Below are 12,277 nucleotides of genomic sequence, written 5' to 3'. Positions count from 1 at the left end.
CACACACACACACACACACACACACACACACACACACACACTCACACACACTCAAACTCGCTCTTCAGGGCTCAGATCTCCCCAAAGGCCTGCTGCCCTCCTAACAGGAAGAGGAGTGTCAGTGATAACCCGAGGTACAGGAAGTGACTTCACTAGATGTGAATTTAAGAGGCTGCAAATTATAGTGGAATGCTGCAGCTGCATTGATTTTTCAGCAGATGCTGCATATTGTAAAGACAGAGCCTGGATTAGACGGGTTTGTGTGAATTTTAACTGATCTGACAGGGAATGGTTACTGGTGGATGGGTCTGCTGTTAGAATTCGGTTGTGTGTGCTTGTGTGTTTTGGTTTATGTGCCCACATTTGTGTTTATTCATTTGCTCTGTTTGTGATCCTGTGATATGGTTGCCAATCTTTATTTGGACAATATGGCCCCGGCTCCCTCTTGACATCATCCGAGATGGTAAATTGCCCTGCTTCTGTCTCCTGTCCTTCAGCAGTTGCTCTTAAACGATTTCATATCCTTTTCGGTGGTCTTCTGTGTAGATATTGAGACGAGGTTTTTGTTGGATAACTTTGAATAAATATGCTGTGTTTTGGATTTGTCATTCCTGTCCTAATATTTATAGTTTCTTTGGTCCAGATATTTCTGTATAGGTTATTTCTTTTGTCTTAAATTTTTGATGATCCGTTGGCCTGGTTGGCTAAAAAAGCGCAAATTTAGAAAGCTTTAGAAATTGGTTTTTCAATATTTTTTTCCCTTTTCAACTGAAGTCATTGTGGAAAAATCTGTGAAACTTTGTGTACATATAATCATGACACACTCAAGAATAACACACAAAATTTACTTTTTTTTTTTTTTTTTAGTGCTGTTAATAACTTAAACGTATAAAACAACAAATTAGTCACATGGAAAAAGTTAGTATAAACCTACATGAATCACCTTCACATTCCAAAAATGCATTAAAGAGAGAGAGAAAAGCATCTATATATCCATCCTGATTCATCCCTCCCAATCAGTCGGACAGCAGTCTAAGCAGGGAAACTCATTCCTTGCCATCTCTCACTGCCACCTCTGCCTCATGCAGGGAACATCAAGGTGTTTCTAAGCCAGCTGAGTGATATAGTTGGTACAGCATGTCCTGAGTCTGCCCCAGGGACATCATCTGGTTGGACATCCTGAAAATACATCATCTTGGAGGCGTTCAGGAGGCCCACCCTAGTCAGATGCCTGAACCACCTCAACTAGCTTCGTTCAATGTGGTCGGCGAGGGGCAAAACAAATTCAGAAAACCCATATGCTGACAAAGAGACCAGGCAAGGGACCAGTTCACCCTGGGAGAGGGTTACCAGAGTCCCAGTCTGGCATTGGCTCAAGGGTGGGTGTCTTAGTCTGAAGAGCTACATGGGTCTGCCCTCCTATGGGGCCACCACCCGCAGGAAGTGCTGTAAGGGTTTGGTACATTGTCAATTGAGTGGAAGCTCTGACGATCCGATCCCTGGTAAAAAAAAAATCTGCACTATTCAAACTTTTGACATTCAGGGTGTATTCTCTTTGCTGCTGGAGTGTGTGATCTCAACGTACCAAGATATGAAGAGTTCTCTAAGGCCTTAAATATAATGGATTTAAAAAGATAACCAAATTATGTATGATACATTTTTCCATTTTTGGACAGTCATCATACAAGTTGTCAGATTTCAACTGCCTACTTTATAGGACTCGGTCCTCAGTGATAAGTGCACTACATCACTCATGACTGGTTAAGTATGGTAAAACACTAATTCTCTTTGGCCTTATAACACATATCAAATAATATGTAAACTGTTAGAAAAAAATAAAATCCTTCCCTTGGTTGTGAAAGCCATGAAGTAAAAAAGTATAACAACTAAAGCTTACAGTTAAGTGCTTCAAGTTTTTCTTTCCATTTTTTTCCCCAAAAGTTGGAAACGTTTGGGAATCTATTACGGGGGTTTTTCTATATCCTTTTTTTGCCTTTCCCCACATTTTCTCTGCTCTGCTAACCTTCATGTTATTACTCCGTAAGTTTGTGTTACTCTTTGCTCATTCACTGAACTTTATTTTTCTTTCCTCTCCTCTCTTTTCGCCCGAGGGATTAGAAGCGTTACGTTCTTACCCCTGTAATGGTTCTAATCCGCTTACCTTAGTAATGTAGCCCAACATTAACCCCGACGTGCCCCGCTCTAGGCTTCATCCATCTCTGTTTTTGCATTCTTAATAAATGTCTGCTTTTGTAAACCGCACTCCTTAAGTTGATTGCACAAAGTTAAAGCATTAAAAGTCTCGGTGAGCCAAAATCATCAAACAAGTTTTAGCGTTTTTTTTCCTTTTCTCCCAGCTTCCACCCATTGTTGAATTAGTTATGCTTGTCAAATGTGCCAATTCGCTGCAGTTAATTTTACATCTTTCACTAGAAACCCCTCAAACGGCATATATTTGTCAGCGTAAATCACAAGTGCGATTTAATGGCCTCGAGTATGTAAATATTTTTAATTAGCTAAGTGCACTTCAAAGTCTTTGTCTTATGAATATGCAAGGTTGTATTGTATTTTTTCTTCCCCCTCACTTGACAGCCATCTGTCTGCATGTCTTTGATGCACACCACATGTCTACCCTGCTGTTCAAAATGCCAGCACACACTCGAGGAGTCAGGCTAGCTCTTCCACACTCACACACAGGTTTAATATATGGAATCAATTTTAATGCTTGCACCTCTTTAACATAGCCCTATATAACACAGCTCCTATCCGAGCCTCTTCAAAGCATTTAGCCTTTACACTATAGTAGGAATTTCAGGGCTCACTTAATTCAGTCCTCTGCAGAGTGATGATATTCAAATTGTGGGATCTGAACAGTAACGGCCTTTAGTAGTTGGGTAGTTCTAGTAATTTGAATAAGGGCTGTCAAGGAAAGGTGCTGTTCACTGATTAAAATGCATAAGAAATGAAAAAGGTTCTTTGTGGAGCAGATTATATCGGCCCCTGTCCTGACACCCCACCATCCCAAATTCCCATTACTTTCCTTTTTCTCATCTATGAACAAAACATCCACGTTTTCATCCCTTTTGCACCAGACGGGTAGAAGATTCCACCTGCACTGTTGGCCCTCTCCCCTCGCTTTCTTTCTCTTAACCCTCACAGACATCCTTTCTTCTATTAATATTCTTCCTCTCTGCCTGTTTTCTCACTGACATCTCATTTTTTTTTCATTTTATCCACTTTTACTTTTGCTTCTACTGAATTCTGGTCTGTATGTATTTTCTTTCTTGGCAGAAAGCCTTACTTTTCTCATGAACTGCCTAGCTCTATGCCCATGCAGGCCTCAGGAAGTGGGTGTGTAGTGTGTTGAATGGGTTTAGGGGGGGGAGAGAGAAAGAGAGAGAGGTAGGGAGAGGAGGGGAAAGGGAGGATACTGATTAAAATAATAAACAGCTGTGTGATAGAGCGAGGCTAGTGGCCAGAAAGAAAGAGAGCAACAGAGGAAGAGAGAGGAATGGGGATACCAGCTATGGAGTTTGTATGACCCGCCCCCCCTAAAAGATCGAGCAGAGAGCTGGAGAATTCAGGTAACTTTTAAAAAAGTTTCTTCTACTCGGAGAGGGAGAGAGGACGGAATGGCAAATAGGTCCCGCTCATCTCCTTCACCTTCCCAAGAGACAAGGGGATAACCGGCAGAGCTCCAACTCAAACGAGGGGCCAAAGTGTCAGACTCGCTGTTCAGGATCTAGACGCAGAACCTCGAGGCAGCTCTCTGCGAACATGTGGCTCCAACAAAAAGAAGGCAGCATTCTTTGACTAAGTGGCCCAGTCATAGCAGTGATTAGAAGGGTGTCATAGAGCGACCAAACTGGGGCTGGTAGCAAGTCGGACGCTGAGGGGGACTCTGTCTCTTTGAGCCCAAGTTACCTTTAGCAAGGGCAAATCACGTGTCTCCGTCTGCTGTGGTCTCTCCTCTTGGTGTGTGTGAGACTGGATGAGAGAAAGTGCTTTTTATTTCAGTAATTGAGAGCAAACATCCCGGCCCTGCCCAGGGTTGGACTACTGGACACGGTGAACAAAGCTTCCTTCATACTTTGAAGGGAAGTGATAGAAGGAAAGCAAAGCAAACCCGAAGGAGAGCGCAGACCTGTCCTCAACCACTCTGACGTTTACATCAGCCCAGTCGTCCCTCAAGACACAAACCGTTATCTCCACTTTGCAGACCTCCACCCAAGATTTGTCGGATTTCTGTCGTGGTTTAAGTGCCCCATTCCTGGCCCGAGGAACTCGACAATCAGCCTACAGCTGCTACTCTGTCAAACCTCCAGTGGCACCACTTGTCCCTAAATCCTTGTCTCAGCTCTGAAGCATGACTGCAGGGTAACTGTCACCTTCCCTATGCAGTCTGGCTGCCTTTCAAAGGAGGATGCTACCAACATGTGGCGGGATTAGGCGAGCACACGCACCGGCATGCATGTTCGAATGCTGCCAAGGGGTGTGTAAATTGCCTGTTTTGGGATTGCAACCTGGTTTTGACCCTTTTGTGTCTGGATTTTTTGCAAGAGCTGGGTTTTTCAGTTGCCAGATTCGAGATTCTTCAAATTCTGGATTTATTATTGATCTGAACGCTGACCTTGAATGTTCTGGTTTTGACCATAACCACTGGAGGACTTGTCTACTTGCCCTAAACCTGAAACATCCTTTCATCTGTATGAAAGTAGAGAAGATGTAGGGACACAAGGGAGTAGGAGGAGTCAGAGCACATAACTCCAGAATGATTGGCTTCAACTTCAGCTTGCAGGAGCTGCTCAGAAAGTTTGAAAAGGTATATTATAAGTCCGTTCTGTCATAGCTTGACTTCTTTTAGTTTTTGAATGATGCAAACTATGAGTGCAAACACAACCATCTTTCATTCTTCTTTTCCCCCCCCTATCTTTGTTGTTGTGGTCCAAATTTAGTCAGCTTTATGAAGTCTAAGCAGTCCTTATTGGACTCATTAAAGTGGAATGAATGGTTCTGAGAGACGGATACTGTGCAGAGAGCGAATTAGTATAGAATGAGACCCACAGCCATGAAATCGGCATCATTTGTCAAAGCAGACCTTTACGCTAATTGCTTTATTAAGATCTAAAGGCTAACATGGCTCAGCCAAGTAAGGGTCATTGTTGTTTTGTTAATGTAAACAAGTTCCTTTAGGTGTGAGTTTCACCGATGGGCGAGCACATCTGGGTGTTTTGTTTTTTTTCCCTTCAGCCATAGCTTAACAGCATGTTTAATGCTTTTATCCTTCATAAAGCTTTAAGCAGTAGTTGTTGCTTCAGTTTCCAGGGAGACTCGGTCGAATCGCTTCTCCAGCTCCAACAAGCTCACAGCCAGCAAATCTCTATCACTCATTACAGTGTGCATGAGATCCAGAACCCATTAACCTTTCTGCTGCTTTTCTTCCCACTCGCACATAAATCAGTGTTTGTGTGTATGGTGAGTGTGAGTTTATAGATCGAGGAGAGAAGGCATATTTGAGGTCCTTTGCCAGGACCTAAAATGGTCCATTTTTAGTCAATAATTCATAAATAAAACATAGAAGAAAAGTAAACACAGGCCGGTGGTTACTCACACGGTGACCTGTGGCATACAAATGGTTTTTTGTGTGTGTGTTTGGGTATGTCTGTGTTGACGAGAGGGAGAAAATGATCCGTCGCTACACTTATACATCAACATATATAATCCTCTGGCTCCAAGCAGTCTTTCATTAGTTGAAATACACCCTAAAAGGGGGGTTTTGTAAATGAATATATGTGCCGTTGTATGTCCGTTCAATGTATGCTTTCTGTGTTATATGTGAATGTGCTAGTGTGTGCAGACTACTTCCACTGGAAGTAGAAGCGCTAAAGGAAAATATAAGGGAAGCACTTGGGTAATGACTTGAAACACAGCCAGCTGGCTCAGAAGCCAAATGTGTCTCTGTCTTTTATTCTTGGTGTTACTCTTTCTTTCTGTCTTTATCTCCATATCCTCTCCCTCTGCCCATCTCTCCCTGGCTTTCCTCCTTTCTTCTATAACCTTTAAGAAGGATTTTATTTGTGCCTTAAAAAAATGCAGTGGATGATTATCCTTGCAGATCACAGCAGAGGCATTTGCTTCAGCCTTCAATGAAATGCCCATTGGCATTCACTAACTGCGGCATATTGCCACAGGTAGCTGTGTGTAGCTGTTTCATGTGCAGTCTGGTCACACTGTGGCTGAAATTTACTTTTTGAAATGTATTTTTTGTTTTTCAGCAGCGCACTTTGCAGAGTATTTAAACTCTACTATAAACTATTCAAAACATATACACAGGTCATGTCTTTTCATACCCGTCTAACATACATCCACTCTGAGTCTTCCCTCTGTTTATATTGGAGTGTGTATTTGGAACCACGGCTGATTTTTGTCAATGGATTTTTTCTGTATACAAAAAATGCACACACTTGGCATCGCTACATGTAGGCCATGTTAGTTGGACAGTTGAAAACTCTTCATTTTTTCACCTTAGTGTGATGGACTTTCATTAAATGTTTTTACACGCTACTCATTTTTTGACCTGTTGCACTTGTGTCAATGAGTACTGTAAGTGTCGACTCTAGCCAAGTGAATCCATCACTTTGGAGAGTTTCATTTTCTCCTCAGTCCTCACTTAGACCAGAGTCTGTGGATGTGTGCATGATGTGTGCGACTGAAGCCTTGTTTATACTCTGTTGCTGACACAGACACGGACAGCTGGAGACACAATGGCCGAATAGTTATTCCTGTTAAACCTTGATTATACTTTCTGCAGCCGCTTGGGTTCAAGTGATGCAAATTTTGTTGGTAGACGGGGAGTACCTGTCTCTTTTTTCTTTTTCTTTTTCTTTTTTTTTTTGTGACCACGGAATTTACATTACACCCACCCCAACTGGACTTGCATCCCAGATGGTGGACTTAAGGTGAGCTTCAAGGAAGTATGGAATGGGTGCTGAACCTGTGTTTCCAGCTGTCCGTGTCTACAACAGAGTTCAGTCAAGTCGAGCGAGAGGAGTTATCTTCAGGATATTGAATAGCAAATTATTAAGGAAACTGGGCAGGAAAAATGAAACTGGAATATGACTGGAATCTTTTTTTCTTAAGCAATCCAGTACCGAAACCAATTCCAATAATGTTGTAGGTTACTAATACTCTAATCTTTTAATAATGTAGCTCCCGAGCCTGTTTAATACCAGGTTTCTGCGCCCATTCCCTACTCACTGGGGAACGGCAGGATGATGGAACAATGGGGGACATTGCCAAATCCCTAATCATTTTCACAAACCAGTGAGAAACTTAACACAAATACATTGCTTAACTGCTCAGTTATGATGTATAATTTACAAATATAATAGTGTAATATTAAAAAGAGTTTCATATCTAGAAACATTTTGAAGATATGTTCATTAATTCATCTGTAATAGGCCAAAATTAGCACGGGGTGATCCGTGTATCCGTTAGGCTCTAGTTAGTGTAGTAGCACATTAATGGCAGTACAGACCATTTCCATTACTTCACACAGTTATTATAGTGATGCAGAGGATAGGAAAGCAATTCCGCAACAATGGCCTTTTCCAAGATTTTCCTGTGTTTTATAATTAGAGTAAATGTAAAATATTACATTTCCAGCGCAAACGATACACAATTAACTACTTAAGCTGCTGAAGATGTGTAATTTTATACACCATGTCTTGTATTATTTTACAATGTTCCTGCACTGTTGTAGGCTATAGGTCTTATTACACTTTTATTAGCTACAGCAATTTTGCCCCATTTGCACATCTCTGTGCTCCAAGCAGTGTTACACTTACACACATGGTATTCTTTGGAGTCTTTTCTTTATGTGCAGTTGAAAAAGGTTGAACTGAGGGGAGTCCCAGTAGAGAGAGTGCGCGAGAGAAGAACATGGAACAGTTTTATACATCTAAAAATAAAACATTTGACAGGATCCTCTGCTTGCGTCAGCACCCCTTGTGGTTTAACCCTCACACACAGACGTTCACACATGCCCTTTGAGATGGGGTTCTGTAATAGAGCCACTGAGTTAAGAACGCACACACACAGACACACAAAATCTTGCTTCGTCATAATATTGAATTTGGTCCTGTAAACATACACACATCCATACACAGAGCATTTTTGAGTCACACTGCAGTGCATTAGAACTAGATACTTTATACCAGCATAAAATGAGAAATTCTTGCTGTCATTCAGACCTGGTGTAACCTAATCCAGCATTAATATGAAGGCTGATATTGCTCAGGGACTTGCTTCTGGATGGCGTGGGCCTTCCAAGTCGGCAAAAGAGTAGAAGTTAAAATCTTTTTAGTCAAAGTACCTTGAGGATATTCCAGAAAATATAAACTTTTTTGCCCTCTGGTAAATGTGTTTGCAGTACGCTGTGATGTCCCTCAAGAAAAGTCTTTGTGACACAATCCAAAGAAATTTTAGGTTCACTTGTAGTCAGCTGTCTCATCCATTTTTTTGTAATAAGAATGATGTGAAACTACTTTATTGCTGCCCTTGACTGTACTTTTTCTCAGAACCTTAATTTTCCACTGATAAAACCATGTTCTTTGTTCGTATTTTTAGGACATCCAGGCTGAGATCGATGCCCACAATGACATCTACAAGAGCGTCGACGGGAACAAGTCGAAGATGGTCAAAGCGCTGGGCAGCTCAGAGGAGGCCGTGTTCCTCCAGCACAGGCTGGATGACATGAATCAACGATGGAGCGACCTGAAGACCAAATCCGCCAACATCAGGTCAGTAAAAGCTCTCAACTTAACTTGTTAACTTTTGCTTTCTCGAGTCTTTTGGGTCATGGATGTCAGATTGCAGTTTTTTGCCTTTTTGCTGCTCTCAAACTTGGAAGAAAAAGATATCTTGGCATAAGGTCTCAAGGCAATGGTCCAAGTAGGTCTCAGCTTGAGTGTACTCCTTTTTTAATCAGCTAGTGTGTCATAACATTGCAGAAGTTTTGATTAACTATTAAATGTAGTGCATTGGGAGATGTGCTATTTCCTGATCAGGAAATTTCCTTTTCCTCAACATGTGGAATTCTGGAGCCCAGGAAGTTGATAAATGGAAACAATCCAATCAGAAAATGCTTTAATTTAAAAATGAAATAACAATGTCAGTAAAATGGTCTGCATTTGTTTATGGATAACATGACCTGCTTTGTACTCACTGAAAATCCTAAACACTGCACCTTTAAACACAGTGTCCATAGTGTCTACTTTGATTATATTACACAAATTACACCAGGCTTCTACACAGTAACTACATCAGGCTGGTCAGACTTAACTCGGTAATCTACTCATTCCAGAAACAAGCTCATTAATTCAGTCATTACTCTTATGCATCACAGCCTCCATCCCAGGCTGCTGGCAATGTTGTTTTCTTAAAATGCTTTAGAAATTCGGAAGAGGAAGAACAACAGCTGCTGCGTGATATTTTCATATGTGATGTGACCGTTTACAGCATCAAATACTGCAGAATAAAATGTCAGGTCGATGCAGGATAGCCACAAAACAGTGGTGGTGTCTGTTTGCATCGTGCCTCTCTCTGCACTATTGACGCTACGACAGAACATCCTGCAGCAACCAATTTATAGCTTGTTGAGCTTTTGTCATCCTATTTCTTTGTGATTGGTACTGCAGTTTCAGAGGAGTGAAGCTAGCTCTTTGACTGACTCGCAGCAGTCAGCCCAACTTTGGGCTGCTACACATGCAGTCCCGAAGGCAAGAAGTTGAAGCTGATGAATATTCAAGAAATTTGTGCATGTTTTAAGTTTGAAGGGGAATTCAGGTGGTACTTTAATTTAAAAACAAAAAAAAGAGAGATGCATTGATTTTTCTGATTGCATGATTGAAATTGGTCTCAAGGTTGCTCCTGTTGTATTCTGAAACACCAGGGAGTTTGTTTTGAAGAGCCTGAAAATGTTTTCAGACATGTGTAGAAGTACATAAATCACCTATCGAAAGATACACTGAGACCAATTCCACTGTCAAGTGTTGATTAGGAAATTTGGTACTTGTGAAATCCAAATGTAGTCCTAGTCATGATTTAAAAACATTCTTCATATATAAAAAATATTCATTTGCATACAGTATTTTAGGAAATATTCATACGAGCTGTTTATAACAGCCTTACACTGCCTCCTGTTCTCTGCATGTCTATCATGAAGCAAAGGGATGACATACAGCACAAAAAATACCCGAGAGCAACCACGGTAGGACATAAACTTCACACACGTAGTGCCTCGTCAGCCACAACCTTGGCATAAATAAAAAAGACTGGTGATGAGTGGGGATGCGGACGGTGAAGAAAGTGAAGGCAGAAGTGAAGGTGACAGGGCCAGATGGAGATGTTCAAAGAGGAAGAGGGGAGGGTGAATAAAGCCATGCCAGGAGAACAAAGTGAGGTTGGGATATCAATAAAAATGGTGAAATGAGATGAAATGATTCTGAATTTATAATGGTTTATTTTAGTGGGAGAAATGGGACTTAGTCAAGATGAAGCATTGCACAGAAAGGAAAGAACGGGGAAAATAGACAGCAAGAAAACTCTGTGTGTGTGTGTGTGTGTGTGGGAGGTGGGATACGGTATGATGATTGCATGCAGGCCATTATGCCTTAATTGCAGTACATGTGTAATTAAGGCTAACTCGGTAAGTGGCATTAGGAGGTCTCTGTACGCCGTGTTCAGATACATTTTGCCCAGAGGAGAAGAGAAAAATAAGTGATTATCAACACACATTGCACTCAAGCTGCCACCCACACCGTTAGCATCCACCTTCTTCAAATAACGTCCACTCCAGAAGGCCAGCGACCTCTTTTGAGTGGTTAGCAATCTGGTTTTTACAGGGTTTTGTAAGGATATGTCTTTTTACGTGTTGAAATACAGTCATAGCTAGAATGTAGCAGGAAGAATTCAAAAGTTGTTGAACCTTACTATATGATTTAAACGCTATAATTTAGAGAATAACAAATTTGAGACCATAATATGTGCGGATGTATAGAATAGCATAGAATAGGTAAAGTGTAAAGTAAGGAGTACAGTTTGAAAGGATTTACTGGGATACTGTCACAGGGATCTGGTGGTACTAGTTTAAGTGGATGCTTCATCTTGGCAGAGCACATCTGGAGGTGAGTGCTGAGCGCTGGTCTCGACTGCTGGGCCTTTTGGAGGAGCTGTGGAGGTGGATCTGCATGAAGGATGAGGAGCTGGCGAAGCAGATGCCCATCGGAGGAGATGTGCCCACTCTGCTGCAGCAGCAGAATCACTGCACGGTATGAAGTGTTGCCACAGGCGATGTTCCTGCCACACTCTGAAAGATTTATCCATACCTTGTCCTTTCCTTATTGTTTTTTCTTTAAGTTTTCAGAGAGAAGCTTCAAGAAAGTAACTTTTTTTTCTAAAATAAACACGTTCCTTCTGAACATTTTAAGCATTTGTAACCATACTCTCAGCTTGATATAGCCAGCCCCATGTTATCAAGCTTTTTTTTCCCTTCTTAAAGCAAATGCCTCATTAGTTGTCCTCTCTCTCTTTCTGTGTGCGCAGATGGCTTGCTTGTGTTTGACTAACATCTCCCTCACTGTCCTAATTATTTTCTCCTGTTAGGGTACAGAGGGTTAAGATTTCTATTATTTCGTGAAATTTGCTAATGTTATATCGTAGCAGCCTAACTCCTCCCTCCTTATCCTGAGCAGACGTCTAATTAACTAGAATAAAGATATTAAATTGCACAAGATGCGTTGTTGTCATAAAGATAAACAAACGTGTTATTAAAAATATAACCTTGCTGAAGATGATCAAGCGTTAAGCCCGGCAGCCATGTGGCTATGGTACATTTATTCGTTTCAAAATCCTGCATTGGTAGAGTTTTAAAGGCCAATTTCGAAATCATTGCCGTACAGTGAGTAGTGTCGTTTCTCGTGTTTTATCATTGCACTTATTGATGTTTTTACACTATACAGAATCAGTTTTTCTAACAAGCAGTCAATACCTTTATTGTGCTGACCCATTCATACCTTTGCCATCAGTGCCGTTTGTCAGCAGTGTTCCCCACTGTATTATTTATTGTAACCACTGGTTATTGTGATAGTGCACCGGAGTGTAATTGCTTTCAGATAAATGACTCAGCCCGTGGCTACTGTTTACTCCCAGCCTGCCGGCCGCTCTTGACATCGTAATGCGTTTCTCGGCATCCCGTTCGCCACACTATTATTTTGTT

General features: G+C 41.4%; 1 protein-coding gene across 6 annotated transcripts in view; it reads left to right on the top strand.

Annotated features, from left to right (window-relative positions):
• The window catches only part of utrn (utrophin), a 191,444-nt gene that overhangs the window by 103,463 nt on the left and 75,704 nt on the right, over window positions 1-12,277 (top strand). For all 6 annotated transcript variants that reach the window (XM_063496275.1, XM_063496278.1, XM_063496276.1 and 3 more), the window contains 2 exons: window positions 8,629-8,801; window positions 11,174-11,330. In XM_063496275.1, coding sequence (XP_063352345.1) covers window positions 8,629-8,801; window positions 11,174-11,330 — 330 coding nt within the window. The remainder of the gene's footprint in view (window positions 1-8,628; window positions 8,802-11,173; window positions 11,331-12,277) is intronic.

This window comes from Pelmatolapia mariae, linkage group LG15 (genome assembly GCF_036321145.2).
Source record: "Pelmatolapia mariae isolate MD_Pm_ZW linkage group LG15, Pm_UMD_F_2, whole genome shotgun sequence".
NCBI classification, from domain to species: domain Eukaryota; kingdom Metazoa; phylum Chordata; class Actinopteri; order Cichliformes; family Cichlidae; genus Pelmatolapia; species Pelmatolapia mariae.
Note: the sequence above shows the minus strand (reverse complement) of the source record. Positions and strands in the feature narration are given on the sequence as shown.